Below are 21,608 nucleotides of genomic sequence, written 5' to 3'. Positions count from 1 at the left end.
CAGTCCTTAATATTTGTCTGACAACTGGGACTTACTGTAAAAGCAGAAGCTAAAAAATCTAAGAACAGCGCAGTTTAATATAACAGTAAGATCCAGAGCAGCTCTAATGTGGTAAGTTCAACAGTGACTATGTACAAAAATCTGTTTCATAAAATATTTATTAAAGCCATCACAATTTACAAACTGATCACTATTGACTTCAACTATTTACTGGATCACCTCCAAGCAGCCTTTGCTGGAAGGTTGTGTAGGGCATATAAAATGCTTAAAGTAACTGAGACAGTGTATTCAATTGTTATATTTTTGTATATAAAATATATATAACCATACTTTATAATATTTCCAGTATTATACCGAGAGACAAAATTAAACAGGGCCTTTCAAGTTATGGCTGATTAGCAAAGGAAATCAATTGTTCCCACATCTCTCTATACCTACTTGCATTTCCCATGCTAGGTAAAACCTTGATTGCACTCTCCTCACCCAGCTTATTACCTTCTGTAGGAGATATGAACTTGGTTTCATTTACAAAAGTTGACAGATCCGATGGCTGAGGATAATCTTGTTTATCTGCATCTAGGTCCACTGTCATACAAGTCCATTTCTGGTTGCCCACTGAGGATGCCAGTTTTTCCTCATCTGTTGCATGAACCACAGTGGATACAACAGAGGGTGTTTCAGCAGTAGGCAGTGGCGTGGACTCCTGAGAGGAAAATAAATCTGAAATAACTATTGTGTTGTAAAGAAAGAATCTATTGTCTCCTAGATCCCTTCTATTTTCTTCTTTCTTTTTAACTCCATTTTAACGTTCCTTTTACCCTAAGGGAAATGAATGGAACTTGCTCTTTATTGGAAGATAATTTCCACGATCAACACACTGATACTAATAGGTGAGATAATGTGGTGCATTGTTTGTTTTTGTGGAAAATCCTACTATTTTAGAATTCATCTGTACACAGACTCTCTGAAGGAGCACTTCTTTATCTTGGCTCATGTGTACCCAACCTATTTGGACCTGTGGACACATTTGGGTATTTGAGAAACTGTCACAAAGTGGCTGCCAAGGTGGATATGATTGTTTACAAAAGAGCTGCTTTGGAATCTGGCTAGTCAAGTGGTATCTAGTCAATAGCAAGGCTAGAGGTGGGGAAGGGAAAGAAAAATTGAATTGAAGGAGTTGCTTCCTAGTTAGTCCAACTGTATTGTATCCATACACACCTCTCTCTGTTGCAGCTTCCAAACTCAGAACACTTTAAAGAAAGCAGTATGGTAGTTGCATATTACAGAATGCAGCTGAATCTGCTCCGTGTGGTGCAACAAATAATATCAGGGCATTCGGTGTTGCCACTGAAAGGCATCACAAGTGGCACAGTACCTGCCTTTTGAAGCAGTTTGCATTACAACCGGCCACATTCCCACTATTGAGGTCCTTTCTCAATAGAAGAAACCAGACTAGACTTAATTGTTATTGAGGCCTTGAACAAACTTTGGAAGACTAGAAATCCCAAGGTCCATATCTTCCAAAACACTCACTGAACTGGACCTCAGTTTACCTGATGTAGTTTCCAAATGCTACTTCTTGCTCAGAAAATATGGTTTAAAGTCACCTGTTCTCTATCTCATAAGATTATTGACAATAGTACCAAACGTGGAAAGATCAGTCTCAACTGTCTTTCTGAATGAATGTGTTTTATCTGACTAGAGTAACACCTACCTAGCCTCTAGAGAAAAAGTTACTTGACTACTCATCCAAGCAAGCCAATTTGTAATCCATTTAAAAATGCCTCTCCTGCACCGTTAAGTTCACAGAGTTTTTAATGTCAAGTTTTAATATGTTCAAGTTGCATCAAATTGTATTAATATCAATTACATTGTGACATAATTTAATTTCTTTGTCATTTTTTGTTTTTAACACTCATACTCGAAGAACATAAGCTTGGATTAAAGGCTTTGAACATGTTCTGACATTTAGTTGTCAAAAGATAAACTCAAAATACCTGAGATAAAATATTACTGTCAGTGACCTTGTTAGTAGCTCCTGGTTACTAATACTGTTCAAGAATTACAAAAGAAAATTCCTTGATAATCATAAGAGGGGATCTTTAACTGAGACATAGTGTTGTACAGTGGTTAGGACTAGGAGTCAGGAGATCCGGGTTCTAGTCCCCAGTCTCAGTGGCTATGGGCTAATCAATGACTCTCAGCCTAACCTGCCCTACAGGTAAGAGGAAGAGGATGTATGTCACCTTAGGCTCTTTGAAGGAAAGGCGGAATATACATTCCACCTTTCAAAGTAACAAACAAACAGTTTCTGGACCAATATAAGAAAAAAGGAGCAACTGTTCAAATGAAAAGCACATCAGAACCCTACCTGTGAAGGTGCATCAGACAATGGAGATCTTTTTGGTGACTTTTTCACCCTAAAAGTATCACTGGAAAAAAAGTGAAAACAGTGAGAATAGCAGGCCATGGAAGACTATAGGTGCACAACACCAACCAGGTAAACAAAATGTGACCATGGAAATCATCCCAGCTTCAGGAAGTTCCATTAAGCAAGCACCATAGAAAAGCATGCTATGACTTTTGCATCATGCACTTTTGGACGGAATTTTAGCAGCAGCAGCAGCAAAAGGCCAAACATAATACACTAAGTATGAGAATTGAATTAAATGGTGGTATTAGATAGGAAGCAACAGTCAGTCCAGAGAATGAAAAACAGTTTGTTTATTTTGCAACCAAGAAAAAAAACCCTTAAAATAAGTCAAATTTAGTCCATTTCAGCCAAATTTTGTTCCATAAAGCATCAATGGGAACAGGAACCCTAAAAACAGATAGATTTCACTAAGGACATTATTAAGTGGTTAGGATTTGGCTACAGAGCAATACTGCAATCTGGTCCATCACTCACCATCTGATCAAACAGCAGGAATATCCACCTACGTAAATCTTTCACCACAAAGCTACAAGGGACTTCAGTAATCACATAGCCCAGCATACTGCACCAGGAAGCCGACACCTAGACCTATCCTGAAAGATGCCTATCATCTATGTAGGACTTGTATTCAGAATGCTTTCTGCATTCTTTAATTTTGTTCTCAGAGCAACTCTGTAAGGCAGGTCCATTTTATTCTTACCCAACAGACAAGGAAATTGAGACCACAAAATTCTGATTCAAGCAAGTCCACACTACTTGGTGATAGCAGAAATGGATGGTTATATTCAAGGTTATATTCCAAGGCCAACTGTTGGGCCACACTGAATGTAGTGAAAATGTACTTTTACAGCCATTTTTTTTACAAGTATCAACACTTAAAGCAACTAATTGTAGTAAAATATATAAGTTACTTTCTGAAATAATATGTAATGTCAACCTAAAGCAGCTCTGACTTCCCATCAGCAGGTTATACACACATATTCCAAAAGTACTAAGGAATTTGAACATGACACACCTAGGCAGAAGTAAGCCTTTCACAGAAAGACTGTCCTCTAGATATATCTGCAAGACAGTTTGCGCAACAAGAAGAGAAAAGAATCCAAATGACGTAAGAGCTAAGGGAACATCACTGAAACATGATGCCATCGGTTTTCAACTCATCAGCTATGCCCCAGATAATTTACAGGTGAGCTAACAATAGAGCTGTTTTCAGCTTAAACAGGAAAAAATCCAAATCTCACCCAGCTATGCATTGGTTATTAAAAAATATTCCATACTTCCAAATACAGAAAGAAACACACTCTCCCTCTTTGTAAGACTAAGGCTATTTCTAAAAAGTAACAGAAACTGTGTAGCTAAAACAAAGTGTGAGAGATGGCTGACTGCAGGGGTGGCTGAGAGGCAAAGAATGGATATGTCACCCTATTGGCAATCTGTTTGCTATAGAACAAATAAAATACTAAGATGTAAACTGGGACATAAAATTAATATATGGATGTATCTAATAGAAATAATGGTTTTGTTCAAGCGTATCCACAGACATGCAGTTTCTTTTAATATAACAAATTTGGTATAAGACATCAACATAATTTTACTGATATACAAAGCACCATGCCCAGCAGAGCTGGAGGAAACTTCCTGCCAAAAATAACAGAGAACAAAAAGAACAAAGAATTTCTGACCAAACAAGTATTTTTAGGGTTAAAATTACTTACAACAGAGAACATACAGACATCACATCTTCAACCATCCTAAGACAAATAAGACAAAAGAGAGAGACAGACAGAAGGAACTGACTGACACAAAGGAGACACGCCATTAATTGCAGTAATGAAAAACCCTCTTATGGTGCTTCTGCTTTAGGAAGTCCACATCTTTCTAATACACCAGAAACAATCCTGAAAAAAATGTCCACAGTGGTAACCATGTTAGGGTTTTATCCAATGATGTCTTTCTACGAACACAAATGACGTGGTAGTGGAAACCTACTTCAGAATTAGCCTGAGCAGAAAATACAGCTGATGTTCCATTTGTGCAACAAAATATGAAAACACGTGGAGATCTTAGGTCTGCAAATGGTCCCTTGCACAATGGGGAAAGGCATTGGAACTCCACTAGCAGAGCAGTTAATGGCACTCTTGATGTAGCACAATCTGTTACTGCAAAACCAGAAAGGAGTTAAGATAAATTTATTATGGCATAAACTTTCGGGGACTATGGTCCACTTCATCAGCATTCCAATGCCCCACTGAAATCAACTAACCTAAAACACACTGTTAAATGCTTTGCTCATGGCTTTTGCCCATGGTTTTTATTTGCGAGTAGGGTGAAGAATCAGAAAAATTGAGGTTCTAAAAAAGTAATTTTCCCTCCCTTCCTATCTATTTTCAGTCTTTTGCTGCATATTTAAATACCATCCACGGAACAACTTTTCATTTTTGTGATAGTAGCCATTAGTTTTGTCGTGGCTTAGGTTAGCACACAGTAGGCTAAGTCCATTCAAGGAAAGCACCGTAGAAACAACAAAGCTGTAGAAGAAACAAACTACTGTAACTTACTGGGGCTGACTCATAGGCCTAAGTATATTTTATATGCAGACACATAAGTTTCCATTAACATCTGTTAATCAGTGCATGAAATGGGACAGGCAGGAGCAGAGGTGAAGTGTCCAGCCTTCACTTTGTGAAGCTGTTTTGCTTAAGGCAACATCGGTCCTTTTTGACTTGCAGGGAATATTTTGAGCAGAAAAAATATTTTAAGGGGAAAAGGTTAAGCAAGCAGAAACCTCTCTCCATCACTGGTACTCAATTTAGAATTGTAGACTCCTATATATGCTTTTCCCTTTGGTCAATTAACAGAAAGTTACACACAACTGAAAGTTACATGCATATATGTATGCTAAAAGCTCTTAACTATACATGCAAACACACGTACAAACACACTGTGTGTGTACATAAAAGAAGCCTTCTCAATTTTCACAATTTGGGAAGATTTTGGATATTGACAACTCCATAGATATTTTAAAATTATAATTTCTGTACTCCCCTCCATCTGTTTATATAACAAAAGGTGTGAACATATTTTTATCCCCTTCAGCACTTGTCAGTTTAAATGCCATCTCTCTTGTGCAGGGTGACTTTGAAGCTGACAACCCTCACATCAAACCATAGCTCTTTTGAGAGGCTTTCCTGCTATCAAACAACTTGCTGACATAGAGTTCTAAAATGGGCCACTAGTTTAATAGCGAGGGCAGCACCAATGCTATATAGTTGCTATAAATGTTTCTTGAATAACTTGTGTACCAAAACCTGCTAAATATTTAAACTGGAAAGCTATGTCTCCCAAACAGCAATCTGTTAATTCCCATTTTTGTCTTTTAATAATTAAAATTAAAGCATTGTTTGCTTGAATTTGTTCATGCAGAGATGTCAGTGACTTCAATCTTAAGTCGCTTTGCCAAAATCAATTGAATAGTGAGAACCACCACCATTGTCTTTTCTTGTCAGACTAAGTAGAACAAAATTCCCTACTGAAATTGAATTACCATTATTATTATTTACATTGGATTTATATTCTGCTTTTTTTCTTTTGTGAGGAACCCAAGGCAGCTTACACAGAGCCAGTTTATTCTCAGAACACCAGTCCTGTGAAGTAGGTTAGGCTGAGACTGAGTGATGGGCCCACAGTCACCTAGTTAACTTCACAGCTGAGTGGGGAGTAGAATCCAGTGCTCCCAGGGTCCCAGTCAAACCCTTTAACCCACTGCACCACAATGGCTCTCTTTACAGAAAAGTCTTACTGGTTTAAAAACCCTTAATATTGTCATCAGTCTTAATCCAGTTAATTGACATACATAGTTTAATGCTAGGAATATTAAACTGTCACAATACTGTATGTCATCATAGCCTTCAGTTCAATTAAATGCACCTCAGTGGACTACCATAAACAGAAAATTCTACTTGACTCATTTTTGGCAAAGGCAGCACCAAGCCTCTTAGTTGCTCTGGCAGGCTGGTCCATATACAAAGCTTTTAGATGGAATGGGGAAGGACCAGGTGGAGGTAGCTTCAGAGATAATGACCTGGGTCATTCTGACCTATTGCTGAATAGAGGCATCTACGGTTGATTTCCCTGTCATCATCCCCTGCCCCTCCTTCTGCCAGATCTCAGAGTGGGTATTGGGTGTATCTAACCAAGATCCTTGAGGTTATCTTTTAAGACCCTAGAAGATTCAAGGAATGATATGTTTCCTATTATGTTTATTAAGGAAACATAATAGCTATCCAACTATACTCAAGGAGCGCTTACATCCATATTTGCCCAGCCGCCTCCTGAGATCGGCGGGAGAGGCCCTTCTCCGGGAGCCCTCCGTGAGAGAAATTAGGAGGGTGGCTACTTGGAGAAGGGCTTTCTCAGCGGTGGTGCCTAAGTTATGGAATGCGCTCCCCAGAGAGGTCCGCCTGGCGCCGTCGTTGTTTTTCGGCGCCAGGCTAAGACCTTTTTATTTAAGCAACATTTTAAATGCTAAATACAATTGAATTTTATCTGGCCAGGGCGGCTTATTTTATAATGTGTGTTTTAATTAAGATTATTTTATATGGATATTTTAACTTATTGTTTTATCTATGTTGTAAGCCGCCCCAAGGCTTCGGCGAATGGGGCGGCATAAAATGTTTTAATAAATAAATAAACAAACAACTAAATAAATAATGTGGGCGTAAAACTTGGGGCAGGCAAAGTATTAAAAAAAAAAGCTTCTGATTGCTTTCTGATGTTTTCCAGGGAAAACAACAGGTTGCTTTCAAAATTGTTGGACACCCCAACACTGTTTATGTATAAAAATATTTTTAAACTGCCATTCATCCTTATGACTATCAGAATGATGCACAATAAAACGTAGTAAAATCAGTTAAAGAGTATATTCCTAAGAAAAATGACAAATAACACCCTCCCCGCTGGACAAACCAACCACTAGTTGTGGTGTGGCCAATGTCTAGGGCAGGAGATTTGGTTTGTCTGAAGGTATAATGTAACACTGAAGAAAGAGTAAAAAACATGACCTAAAATATATCCATCAATTTTGCCTGCTTACATGCGTAAAATGGCTTATATTTAATATCTCCATGTCACAAAATTTCTGGCAAACAAGTAGACAATTACAGACTTCTTAGACTTTATCAGATACAAATCAGCTCCATTCTTCACAACACTCTTAAGGTTGTACTCTTAATTTTACCATGGCAGTATTTGCATGTAGTGATGAACCAGAATGAATATGTTTTAATTTTTCACGGGTGGCATACTGTTAACCTGGAAGCCAACCTTAGCTTTTGTTTCATAATTAGTTTTGGTTACTTCTGCCATTTCCAATGTTGGAGAGGTCAAGTCATCAAAACTGAGGAGGAAACAAAAGTTTAGCATAACTTCCAATTATGGCCTTGTTTTGGAATTCAGGCTTATTGTTACATGCAAACAAGATTAATTTCTAGTTCACATTTATGTCAGTGTGGTGTACTGAGTTTTAGACTGAGACTCAGGGGATCTGGGTTCTGCTCCCCACTAAGCCATGGAGTTCACTACATGGCTGTGAACTAGTCACAGACTCTCAGCTTAACCTCCCTCAAATGGTTGTTGTGAGAATAAAAAGAGGACCTTGTTAACCAGCCCTAGGCTCCTAGCAAGAGGAAGGAAGATGGGATATAAAGACAAAGAATACTTAAGGGTATCATAAGAGCTGATGATTGGTTTAGCGAGGCAACCAAAATTTAATCTTACTCCCTATACAAGTAATTTAATTTTTTAAAAATATATATATATTATTGTATTTTAGTATGTGTATTGTACAATAAGGGATGTGGTGGTGCAGTGAGTTAAACTGATGAGCTGCTGTGCTGGTTGATCGAAAGGTTGACAGTTCAAATCTGCACACGGGGAGAGATCCCATTGATCCGTCCCAGCTCCTGCCAACCTTACAGTTTGAAAGCACGCAAATGCAAGTAGATAAAAAGGTACCACTTCAATGGGCAGGTAACAGCACTCTGTGCACTTCGGTGTTTAGTCATGACGGCCACATGACCACGGAAACTGTCTGTGGACAAACGCTGGCTCCCTTGGCTAGGAAATGGAGATGAGCACCACCCTCATCACAGACCAAGAGTCAGACATGACTGAACTTTAATGTCATGGGGAAACCTTTACCTTTTTTATTGTACAAATATTTGTATTTTATATCTTATGGACTGTTGTAAATTGCCCAGAGAGCTTCAGCTGCAGGGCAGTATAGAAATGAAATAATAATAAGCAAGTATGGATATGAAGTAAAGCTGTTCAATTCACTATGAAACTCTCCAAAAGCTTCTGGCTCTATGTGTAGCACACCACATTTTGAAACAGTAGGTGTCACAAGAAGGCAGTGTGAATATTTGCCTCCAAGAACACCTGGCTTACAGGTGCATCCTGCAGGCCTGCAGGATAATATGGGATAGCAGAAATTGATAGTGAGCAGCACACTACCTGCAGACCTTACAAAGCAAGTGTACTTAGACTCTTCTTGCCAAAGACATTGTAATATAAAAGTAATAATAAAAACACAACCTACAGTTTCATATTTCATTAATACAGGTAGAAGACTGTTTCCAACAACCATGTTCTCAGTGAAATGTCCAGGCAGCAAGCCTCCAAGTCACTCACTCAAGAGCAGTCCTACTTAAACAAAGATGTAAACCAGAAAAACAAAACATTCCACAGCATTTGCGGCTTCTTGATTATATGATACATGCCTCACAAGACGCAAGCTGCTGCAATGAACTGAGCAACACTGGAGAAAGTCACCTCTGCTTGTGTGAATAGCTCTCTTCCTTTAAACTCTGTATAACTTGTATCCTCATGACTAAAGCTTTGCAAATAAGACTCTAATCCTGAAAACAGCTCTTCTTATTCAGCTGAACTTACTGAGTTGACCAGCTGTATCAAATATACTTTCACATGCAATCTCTAAGAAAATATTTACATTTTATTTTAAAAAAATATCTCAAGGCCAGTAATCATTATGATAGAAGGCCACACATTTTCTCAGTTGAATTTCTTAAGTAACTAATATCTCATTTTAAATTCTTGGTTATGGTGCTCCTTATTCATTTGGGCAGAAGCGATTTCTGCCAAACACTTTCAGTCTCACTTGATGCAACCACAACAGAAGATCTGAACTGATTTCTGCAGTGGGAGGAACATCAACAAAACAAAAATCAGCAAAACAAAAATTCACATTATAAATGACAAAAGATAAAAAGCAGCTGAGTTGCTAGGCTTATCAAAGCCAAAAAGGAAAGGCTATTAAGGTATGTGGAACTTTCATATGCTTCTCAAATTGCAGGAGAAGAATGCGCTGCCGTGATCTTGCATTCTATTTGTAATACAACAACAATACTGCTTAAATATATGAAGCTGTGCAAACACCATTATTTGAGGAAACTATATACAGTGCATGAGGTTTTGCACTTTGACTTACGTCTTGAGTGGTGTCTTCTTCTTTTTTGCAGGTTTATTTAGGCCATCTCCTTCAGTCCCATTGATTTCGCTGGCATTTGCTGGTATCTCAAAGGAGGCTGGAGATTTCGTGGGAGAGCTGGCTACCTTTGAAGAAGGCTTGAAAGGATCAATAGCATCCTCATGCATGTCTGGATCAAAACTGTACATTGTTGTCTGTGAAGGCAATTTAGGAGAATCCTGCATTTTGCAAGTGGAAGAAAAAGGGTTGAAGTCAGGGTCGTCCCATTTGTCAATATCAAAAGTATAAGAGCCTTTGGGAACAGGAATGTCACTTGGATCAGCGGGAGCCTTAGTTGGGGTGGCAGGAGCATTGTCAAGCTTCTCCCCAGTCTTTTTTGTCTTTGGCCTCCTGAGGGGCATTTTGGCACCAGGCTTTTTGCCCACTTTTTTGGGCAGAGAGGGGCTTCCCTGCTGCTCCTCACCACTGCCTTTTTCCTCAGAATAATCAAATTCCAACCTCACCGCTAACCCTTTCACCGGAGGCTCTTCTGGACCCCCAGTGTCTGAGGGTGCCACCTCTACGGCTTCTGGTGCCGTCGTAACAGGAAGGACTTTCTTGCTGGCAGGGGGAGAATTCTGAACTCTAGCACCAGATGTATTAATCTCCTCAAGGTTATTTGGGTCAAGTGGGTAGGCTGCTGATGGATGAGGAGGGACCCCCTGTTTTTTAGCAGCACTTTGGGGAGTCCCCGTACACTCAGACTCAGGGGGTTCCAACCTCTCTTCAGACACTTTTTCTTCACTTGAGGCAGCAGAATCTTGTTTTATGTCAGGTGGTCCTGGCTCTTTCACTGGTGGAACTTCCAGAGATTTTTTGGCTACCTGTTTTTTCTTTAAGGAAGCTGGCCTAGGTTTCTTTGTGCGCTTAAGAGTGCTAGAAGCACTGCTTGAACCAGTACCAAATGTATCTGTTGATGAACCTGCTGTCTCGTTATTCCCAAGAAAAGATGTTCCATCAAAATCACCAGCTTGCAAACTAAGGGACCGAGACAAAGTAGATCTGGAAATTGGAACAGAATCTGTGGATTTTCTTCGAACATGCGACTTGGAGTCACGACTTCTTGTGTCCAGAGAGCTAGAATCTGTAACTTGTATGGAATCTACAACATCAATATTGTCAAAGTCTAAGTTGTAAGTCCCACTGCTAGCGATGGGCTTGTCTTCATCAAAAACAGTAGAAACTGAGTGGGAAGGAGGGTGAAATGGGCTTCCTTCCACCGATTCACTATGTGAAACATCAGTTATTGATATGGTGTCAGAACAAAATCCTATGAAAGCAAAGGAGAAAGTAATCAATCTGGAAAGTCCAACTTAAAATAGCTCCTAAGAACTTGTAGAGAATGATTAAGTACAGTTATGTTTACTTATAAAATGCCTATTCCTTTGTGAACTTAAAAATCCTGAATATAATTCTTTCCTTTGCAATGGGTATTGCATACTAAAGCTGATAATACTGTGCTAGCATAAATCAGTGCTACACAATGTCATTGGCACTTGCTACTGGAAAAGGAAAAGGCAACAATGGTGAATTTTGGCAGCAAACTACTTTTTCCTTTTACAAGTGTGGATGATGTTGCACTGTTGCTGATTTATACCGGTGCTGTATATTAGAACTAGCATTATGATGCCATTGGATTGGGAATTGGCAAAGAAAAGGGCCTTCTCTGTCATCACACCTCACATTTGGAATTCCTTTCCAAGGAAAGGTGTGACTGGCACCCACTTTACTTAGTTTCTGTTGCCAAGTTAAGACTTTTTATTTAATATCTGTTTTTAGATTATGATTATTGATCTTGCTGGTATATTGTTTTATTAGCTTGTAGTTTTACTGTTTATATTGTGTTTATCCTCCTCTTGTATTTATATTGAATTTTTACTCTTATATTTTACGGTTTTAGGTATTATTGTCATCTATTTTTATCTGTATTATTGTTTACAATTGCACTACGGGTCTCCCAGAGAGCCTTCTGGCTATGGGGCAGCATACAAATGCAATAAATAAATAATATTTTTTTAAAAAAAATACTGTATATTGCTCTTCCCAGACTTCACCTTCTGTTACATGCTGTATTGTATGAGCCAGGGTAGCTCTACTCTCAAGCTGAAGATAGGAGCAATGAATAATTTTATATCCAGAGAGGTGTGCATTCCACATTATCTTCTACTGTTTACCTAAAATAGCCAACATGCTATTCCCTTTTTGTGTAACAGCAAAGGCAAAAATATCACACTGATTCTCTTGGAAAACTATAAAGAATTCCTCCATATTCTCTTGAGTCACTATAGATTATTCAGAACTGAATAATCATTTGCTTCTTGCAAAGGATAATATATTAAAGGGAAATGGCTATTTTGAAACGGTCTACCTTATGTCATAACTTAACATCCCTGATAACCACGATGGGGTGGTCACTGACCTCGAGCCAGTCATCCTGGAATGTGAAGTCAAATGGGTCTTAGGAAGTCTGAGCAACAACAAAGCTAGTGGAGGCGACAGTATTCCAGCTGAGCTATTCAAAATCTTAAAAGACGATGCAGTAAAAGTGCTACACTCAATATGCCAGAAAATTTGGAAAACTCAACAGTGGCCACAGGACTGGAAAAGGTCAGTTTACATTCCGATCCCAAAGAAGGACAATGCCAAACAATGTTCAAACTACTGCACCATTGCACTCATTTCACATGCTAGCAAAGTTATGCTCAAAATCCTACAAGCTAGGCTCCAGCAGTATGTGGACCGAGAACTACCAGAAGTACAGGCAGAATTTCGAAGAGGGAGAGGAACTAGAGATCAAATTGCCAAACATATGCTGGATCATGGAGAAAGCTAGGGAGTTCCAGAAAAACATCTACTTTTGCTTCATTGACTATGCTAAAGCCTTTGATTGTGTGGATCACAACCAATTGTGGCAGGTTCTTAAAGAGGTGGAAGTACCTGACCATCTTATTTGTCTCTTGAGAAATCTATATGCGGATCAAGAAGCAACAGTGAGAACTGGACACGGAACCACTGATTGGTTCAAAATTGAGAAAGGAGTTCGGCAAGGCTGTATACTGTCGCCCTGCCTATTTAACTTATATGCAGAGCACATCATGAGCAAGGTGGGCCTAGATGAATCACCAGTTGGAACTAAGATTGCTGGGAGAAATATCAACAACCTCAGATATGCAGATGATACCACTCTCATGGCAGAAAGTGAAGAGGAACTAAAGAGCCTCTTGATGCAGATGAAGGAAGAGAGTGCAAAAGTTGGCTTGAAACTCAACATTAGGAAAACTAAGATCATGGCATCCGGTCCTCTCACTTCCTGGCAAATAGATGTGCAAGAAATGGAGGCAGTGACAGATTTTATCTTCCTGGGCTCCAAGATCACCGCAGATAGGAACTGCAACCAAGAAATTAAAAGTTGCTTGCCCCTGGGGAGGAAAGCTATGACAAATCTAGACAGCATACTGAAAAGCAGAGACATCACCCTGCCAACAAAAGTGTGTATAGTCAAGGCTATGGTTTTCCCAGTTGCAATGTATGGCTGTGAAAGTTGGACCATAAGGAAGGCTGAGTGCCGAAGAATTGAGGCCTTTGAATTGTGGTGCTGGTGGAGACTCCTGTGAGTCCCTTGGACTGCAAGGGGATCAAACTGGTCAGCCCTAGAGGAGATCAACCCTGACTGCTCTTTAGAAGGCCAGATACTGAAGATGAAACTCAAATACTTTGGCCACCTAATGAGAAGAAAGAGTCTAATGCTGGGAACAGTACATGTCAAAGAAGACGGGGACGGCAGAGGATGTGGTGGCTAGATGGAGTCACTGAAGCAGTTGGTGTGAGCTTAAGTGGACTCCAGGGGATAGTGGAGGACAGGAAGGCCTGGAGGAATGTTGTCCATCGGATCGCGATGGGTCGGACATGACTTCGCGACTAACAACAACAACCTTATGTCATAAACCTATTATGATGAAATTACTACAGGGAACAGGCAGCTGCTGTATGACAGACAGATGTGATGTTGCACCTTGGAGATGCACAGACATTTGTTGGATGAATTCAATTTTTATGTTCCATGCCCTTAAAGAGACTGTGTATCATTTCGCCTCAGATCCACCCTGTGAAATAGGGAGAGAGAGAGCTGATTTGTCTGGGACTACCCAATGGACTTTATAACCAGAGCATGAATTACCTTCATTCTTGACCATTATACTACATGGCTTAATTTTGACGGTCATCATCATCTCTGTATACTCATTTATTGTGCCTTGCCACCTTTGAGCAAAAACAGTCACATTTCCGTTCTGTCATCAAGCAGAAAATAAGACACAAAGAATCAGACTGTAGATAGCAGTCATGCTGTAAACTAACTGTCAACACTCATCCTGCTAACAGATTTGCTGCCTATGGTGGGTTTTATTTTTTGCCTTTGCTTTCTCCTAGCAATTATTTTACCCTGCATGTGGCCCACAAAAAGTCCCAAATGTGAGTATATATTTGTCTTTGCTCTCAACTACTTCAATATTCAGTGGAAAGTTATGGCTATCTAATTGCAGACTAAACTTCTAGCCTACTTTATTTGCATGGAAATAGATTACAAATTTAACATTAAGGACTAATCAGAGGTTATAAATGCTACTATAAGAAGAGAAAGAACACACTATGTTTTATATAGGATTGTCCATAGCTGGCTTTACCATTCCTAATTATTGGTAGCATCACTCATATGTTTACTATGTTTCCAACAAGTCTTTATCATATTAATAAAGCCATTTTATTGAAAACTGCCAGAAATCTGTGCTTTGGGCATGTGCTTATATGTGTGATGGAGAGCGCTATATGTGCCAAAGGCCCTACAGGTCTTGGATTCTCACAAACACTGTAGTGACATGGATAAAAATGCCAGTCTTATGTGGTGAATATTGCATTTTTTTTCTGGTATTTTGGGTATATAGTTAAATGCAATCCTATACAAGTTAGTACAGAAAATAAGTTCCAATCTGTTCAACAGGACTCAGGTAAGTGACCACAGCCTTGCCGCCTAAGCTCAAACTATTGTGAACAAAAAGAAAATGTTCCCTGTTAAACCAAAATAAGATGATGTGGTTATAAGATGATGTAGTTTGAGGCAAGGATTCTCAGGGTTGCCTCTCTGGGTTGTGCTTGGATACATGCCTGTTGCATGTTGTTTAATTAGAGTTACTCTTGCCAGCTGAGCCGCTGTGCATTTTTCATGTATAAAGCGCTTGTTAAGGAAGCACTAACCGTTCTATACGGCCACAGTTCTTTCATTTAAATTCACAATCAAACTCAATTTTCAGCTCATTTAAGTTTCAGCACTACATCCTATTAAATTCAACAGGGCTTACAATTATGCATATGGTTAAACCAACAGGTTACAATCCTCTGGATACTTTCTCAGAAGTAACTCTCTCTTGTGGCCTCTCTCCCAGTGTCAAAACAGGTATTAACATACATATTTTGTTCCTTTATTACTCTAGCATTCCGTGCAAGTAAGTGTTAATCTGCCCTATTCCCAGCATGGTGGCTCCAATCCAGATCAGTGCCTTTGTGTTTGCAAAACAGTGATCCTCAAAAGCAAATGGATCACTGTTTGGCACTACACATGGTGGTGGGGATTGCAGCATCAGAGGAGGGAAGGGTTAAACCCTACAAGGGCTGTGCTTGCAATAGCATTTTGAAAAATAGAAGATGCAGCTTCTTATTTTATTTATTCATTCATTCAAAATTTTATATCCCGTCCTTTACAGTGTTTCAGGGTGGTGATCACATAAATAAATATGGGAGCTTCTTGCTCCCTTTTCAATGGAATTTCTATTTTGACAAACAGCAGCCTTAAGGTACATTTCTATATTCACCTACTTGGGATTAAGTCCCACCCAGCTGAACCCCTTGATCTTCTCCACCCTAATGCAAGTAAAAGAGGTAAAGGGATATATGAAAACAACATGTTGCCTGTGCCTTAATTTTTTAAAAAATTCTTCGGATCATTTTGGTTACTTTGTAGCCATTCCTACTCTATTTTTTTCTTGAGATATAGCAACCAAAACAATGCATATTACTTTTAAGATTAGACTGCTGGCCTAATTTTTACTCCTCCTAATTTGTACTAATTTTTACCACAGCCTTGTGCACCATCTAAGAATTCTAGTGAATTCAAAAGTCAGCACACTCTTTTGCAGAATAAGGGAAAATCTGAAACGTATTGTGGAATTAGTATTCCAAGGGTGATCTCATATAAAATTGCACACAGATCTTAAGATATTAGTAGTTTAATTTTCAGGGCACAAAAATTCCTTACTTTTCTCCCTCAACAGCAACATATGGGATTGATCTCTTCACTGAGCTATGTTTTAAACTGAAGGTTTTATATTGTGCTTTACTATGTTAAGGTATATTATGGTTTTTAGTTTCATTTTATGAACTGTCCAGAAAGATTCAAGCTATTGGGTCATAAGCAAATGCAACAGATACATACATATTTTCACACAAAATCTTTTTTTTGACTAATCACTGCAGATTTTATCAGTGTAACTGTGATGTTCAGATTTTCCTGTTACTTATATTTTACTTAAACTGAAGGACCATCTCCTCTTACTCTATTCTGAGGGTGAGCCCCTTATCTGTAGCCCAGTGTGAGCCAAAATAGCTGTGATGTGAGAGGGCCTTTTTCTGAGGGTTTTCGGAGCAATACTTTGACTCCTTCACTTTTTAGCATTTGCTGGCTGGTCAAGATAATTCAGATGGAGTTTGTTAGCCTATGAAATGACTTATACATTGATCTTTGAATTAGCTATTACCCTGTTTCTGACATTCTTCTTGATTTTTGTGTTCTAGCATTATATTTTTGATTGTTTTAATTGTTAGTATAGTTTTAATAGTTAACAAGTTATTGTTAGCTTCTGTAGGAATTATGTACCTAACTCTGATGAAGCTGAACTGCATAGATAGTAAATATTCCATGTTATGCTGGAGATGTGGTTATGGAGTAGGTACATATTTCCATATGTAGTGGGAATGTGAATATACGTATAATGAGATTTTGGAAAGAAGTTTTAAAGAATGTGGTAAAATATTATGGCCAAATATAGAAATATGCCCTAAGGTTAAATTACTTTCAATATTTGATAAGAAACAATGGTGCTGGAATAATACAGAATTATTAACAAATTTAATAACTGCAGCCAGATTAATTATAGCTAAGAATTGGAAAGTAAAATGTGATTACCAATTGTGTGATTGGTATAGAGAAGTTTGGAATATCACTATTAATGATAAATTAATGTGTGATATTAAAGTGAGAAAAGAGCATATAAAAATAAGTTTAAGGATTTTTGGGGTGTATTTATTGAATAAGGATTTGAGCCATCAAAAGAATAATTGTAGTTTTGGAAGTGGGGAATGTCCTGAAAAAAAGTTTGAATGAGTTTCTCTGTAACATGTATCCTTGGTCCTGGTGGTGGGGGACAAAGTATTGTCAAGAGTTATTTTAACTGTATGTTTAATTTTATATGTTTATATTTTAAATGTAGTATTATTTTGGTTGCATTTTAGATTGAAAATTAATTTTAAAATTTAAGAAAATGAATTATGTTTCAAATGGAGAGACAAGATAGAAATAATAACAAATAACAAATAAACAGAATACATGTTTATATTTATGTTGCTTTTTCCCAAAAGATCATTTTGGGAAAAAGCAATACTTGGTAGTCAGCTTTAGTTGCAACCTGCCTGAAATGGCATTATGCTCAGATCTGGGTACCTAACCACAAGTAATTTCAGCAGACTGTGAGAGCTGTCCATTTATTCCTACCATCTGCTTCCTTTTCTTTAAACACTGACCTCTTTCTAAAACGACTTACCACTTTCCACAAATGCAATGTTTATACTCTAGGCTTTGCTGAGGGACCTAATCAAAAGGTTTTTTTAAGAAAATCTAAACTGAACTACACTTACCTCATATCATGCATAGCAGACCTGTGTGTGATTTGTTTGATTACCTCAATGTAAGCATGCTCATCCCAGTTCTAAATTGGGACCAGAGTGCTATGGAAATGGAGATGTGAGCTCTCTCATTTTTCATCCTGAAATCCCAACCCTCACATGTGGTTGCCAGAAAAGAAAGTCTCCATGGGTTCTAGGTGATGCACATGTTTACACTCAAGTACGCCCAATTGTGCACAGCTCTGCTTATCACAATTAGCAGAATGCTGAGTTTGACCCTATGTTTGCAATACTGATTTGACCACCTCTTTTCCACATGCATGTCGTCACACAGCTGGCACAATTCTATACATATTTAGACAAAAACAGGTTCCACACCTGGCTGGGGCATGTTGGAAATTGAAGGGCCTTTTTCATGCATAAGGTTGTGCCCTAAAAGCACTCTTAAGGGCTATGAAGGCTAGATTTCCTCCTGTTGAAGTCCTACTGAGTTCTTCACAGCAAGGCCTACTGTTCTGTACAATGGATCATTTTGTCTATGGTAATGCTTTCCACCCATTTACCTAGAACAGACCTTCAAGTTGTCATTTAGTAATGTCTGGGAACTTCCCTGGATTCCCTTTAAAAAGGCGATGTCATAATGGGCCTGGGTGCAGTGGCATCAATATGCCATATTCTGCTATAGGACTTCTCGTTGGTCTGTTAGCCGCCCCAGCACCCACCCTCAACAGGTGCTAACAGCTTTACAAGCTACACCTACTAAGGGTAGGTAAATCACAAGGTTTACATCATGTGTTTTACATCATGTGAAGTTGTTCAGTGTCTACTTTTCAATCTCTGAGCAATTTTAAGCACAAATATCATGTTTTTACAACTTCAACAAAATAACATTTGAATTCTTTTTAAATTCTCAGGAAGAAGCTTTATTTTACTTGTACTATTTATTCTGTTGCTTAGGTTATTGAGCCTCACTTTTCTAACTACTACAAATCTTATTCAGCTCAAGTCCCTTTCTCAAGAAGTTCTCAAGAAAATGTGCCTAATAGCAAGGTGATTTTGTGCCAGTATGCCAGCTTAATCAGGCAAGGAGACATCGGCATGAATCAATGCACCCAATTCATACACAACATGGAGGTGCCTTTAGCAAATTCACTTCTATCACAAGAAGTCACAAATTTCTATCATGAATTCAGTCCAGCTTCTTACATAGAATGTGTCTGCTCCAGCCTATTTTTTTTTTTCCAACCAAGATTATCCAATTATTTGTTAAAAGGCTCCAAGTCCCCTAGTTTTACTACAAACTGACTTGAGTAAACTAGAGCAATTCATGGTTTATTTTTGGTGAGTGTATATTCTGGCTACAGCTTTTAAGGGTTCTTGGAAAACAGATTTTTTTAGGGATATTATTAGGACACTATTGCAAGAGTCTTGTTACACATGCTTATGTAAAAGAGGAAAGACCATCACAGGAAGACTTAAAAGTAGACAATACAGCTTTGTGACTACAGAAAGCTTCTTTATATTGCACCCTCTGAAATCAGAAATGAAAGGAATGTTGCCCTTTAACTTCAAAGCAGCTCCAGAAAGGGGTCTTACTACTTACGACATTTTGTCACAGACTGGAGCTTCACTGTCACACTAAAGAACATATAGACATCTTCAGCATAAAACCTGGCAAACTGTTGCCCTGTGACCAGTCCTGGGCTTTGAATGCTGCCACCGGACGGAGATATTTTGAAAAAGTGCTGTTTGCAGTTCACATTTAGGGTACTCTGCTCTCTCCAGGTGTTTTGGAGAACAACTCCCAAGATTATTAAAACCTTTTTATTTAATGGCTATTTTAAAAATTAATTTTATTGTTAACAGTCACTTTTTTGTTTTTGTTTTTATATAATTTTACTGTACTTGTTACTGTTTTATTCTTTTAATTCTACGTTGTAAGCCGTCCCAAGATGCTGAGGCATGGGGTGACGGCATACAAAAGTTTGCAAATATATAAATTATTATTATTATTATTATTATTATTATTATTATTATTATATTTTCATTTCTATGCTCTCTGGGTGGTTGATGGGTAGTTTTTATTTTATTGTTTATGGCAATATAATAAATACAATACAAATACCATAAAATCAAAGGAATATTAAAAATTTAGAACAGCTAAAATGTTCAGTAAGGAATGACCTCTCAAGCCCCTCGGTAGCCACGCAAAGCTTTAAAAGGGCTGTCTTAATCTGGTGCCAAAAAGATGACAAGTTTGGTGCCAGGCAGGCTGCAGGGTGGGTGGTGGGGGCGGGCTGTTCCATTCGTGGGTCCACCACAGAGAAAGGGGTCCACTTGTTGGCACCTTCTGAGTCTCTCAGAACTGCACTTGGAAAAAGGCCCTAGAAGTTGAGCAGCATCCAGGTAGATTGTGACTGGGAGAGGTGCTCCTAGAGACATTGTGGTCCCAAGCCATGTAAGGCTTTAAAGGTTAAAACAGGCACTCAAAATTGGGCCTGGAAGAATACAGGCAGCCAGTGCAAGCAGGGCAGAACTAGCCTTAGATGGTTCTAAGATGTCCTTGTGGGTGGCATGTAATAGGCCCTGGACAACCATGAAAAGCTCTGCTGGGCTGCAATTGGAAGACCGAATGGAGGCAGTGAGATGTTTCTTTGCTACCTTTACTGCCTCTAGGTATAGAATATGGCAATCTCCACTGCCCAACCCTCAAGTCTACGCTGATGTTGAACCAGGTAACCTGGTGCTCCCTGTTCTTCCACCCAGGTCCTGGCTATTCATGCAAGATCAGCAGCCTCATTCACTATTAATCGTGGATACGGAGGTCTTATTCTGCACTGATCTGGCATTTAAAGCAGGATCTAGAGGCCTGAGGGCAGGCTGACATGGCAACCATCAACCTGCAGGCACAAGGAGGACGGGAACATGAAAGAGCTGTTAGCTGTCTGGGCTGCATTTTTCCTTACCTGCCAGTCTTCCTCCTAGTACTCCTTCTCTCTTGACAGGATCACCCCACCATCTTCCCACCGGGTTCCTTAATCTCCTTCCCTGGTGCAGTCCCAGACATATACCCACATAAACAGGTAAAAATCCAAGGGACAAATGAGGGAATAAGGAAGAAGTACTCACGCCCTCATGGCACCCCAAAGGGCAAGCTAAGGGACATCCCCCGTGCGTGTCACCCACTTCCAGGATGCCCCCACTGGGGCAGTCCACCAGCAGTAGGCCTGCATATTTGCTCCAGGAGAGGCACAGGAAAATAACTTGCAGATGTAGATTTCCTTCTTCCCCCTCATTGCCCTAGCACAGACTAACTGCACTGCACAATTAAATTGCTAATTGCAATATGCTTCTGTCTGTGTTGCTGGGGACCACGGGCAAGAGGCTGATATGGCACTTGGGCCGCCTATGGATTTCCCACGGGTAGCCGACTGTCCACTTTGTGCTCAGAATGCTGGATTAGAGGGATGCTCGGTCTGATCCACTGTGGTTCTTCTGTGCACAAGGGTTCCTTTGTGTTAGAGAAACAGCAATTGCTTCAGTCCTGAAGGACTGCCTGGTCCCTTATGCACTTTCCCAACCCACTTTCTGGATTGGCTCAGGAAGCCCTTCTGAGAAAGAAGAGGGGCATTCTCAGTGGTTGCACCCCACCTATGGAACGGCCTTCTGAGAGCATCT

General features: G+C 39.2%; 1 protein-coding gene across 9 annotated transcripts in view; it reads right to left on the bottom strand.

Annotated features, from left to right (window-relative positions):
• The window catches only part of TACC2 (transforming acidic coiled-coil containing protein 2), a 189,855-nt gene that overhangs the window by 34,701 nt on the left and 133,546 nt on the right, over nt 1–21,608 (bottom strand). For all 9 annotated transcript variants that reach the window (XM_044440298.1, XM_044440279.1, XM_044440288.1 and 6 more), the window contains 3 exons: nt 9,942–11,250; nt 2,372–2,432; nt 496–703 (listed from right to left, as the gene is read on the bottom strand). In XM_044440298.1, coding sequence (XP_044296233.1) covers nt 496–703; nt 2,372–2,432; nt 9,942–11,250 — 1,578 coding nt within the window. The remainder of the gene's footprint in view (nt 1–495; nt 704–2,371; nt 2,433–9,941; nt 11,251–21,608) is intronic.

This window comes from Varanus komodoensis, unplaced genomic scaffold (assembly GCF_004798865.1).
Source record: "Varanus komodoensis strain SLA01 unplaced genomic scaffold, ASM479886v1 scaffold1, whole genome shotgun sequence".
Classification (NCBI taxonomy): domain Eukaryota; kingdom Metazoa; phylum Chordata; class Lepidosauria; order Squamata; family Varanidae; genus Varanus; species Varanus komodoensis.
This window is presented reverse-complemented; position numbering and strand designations above follow the sequence as displayed.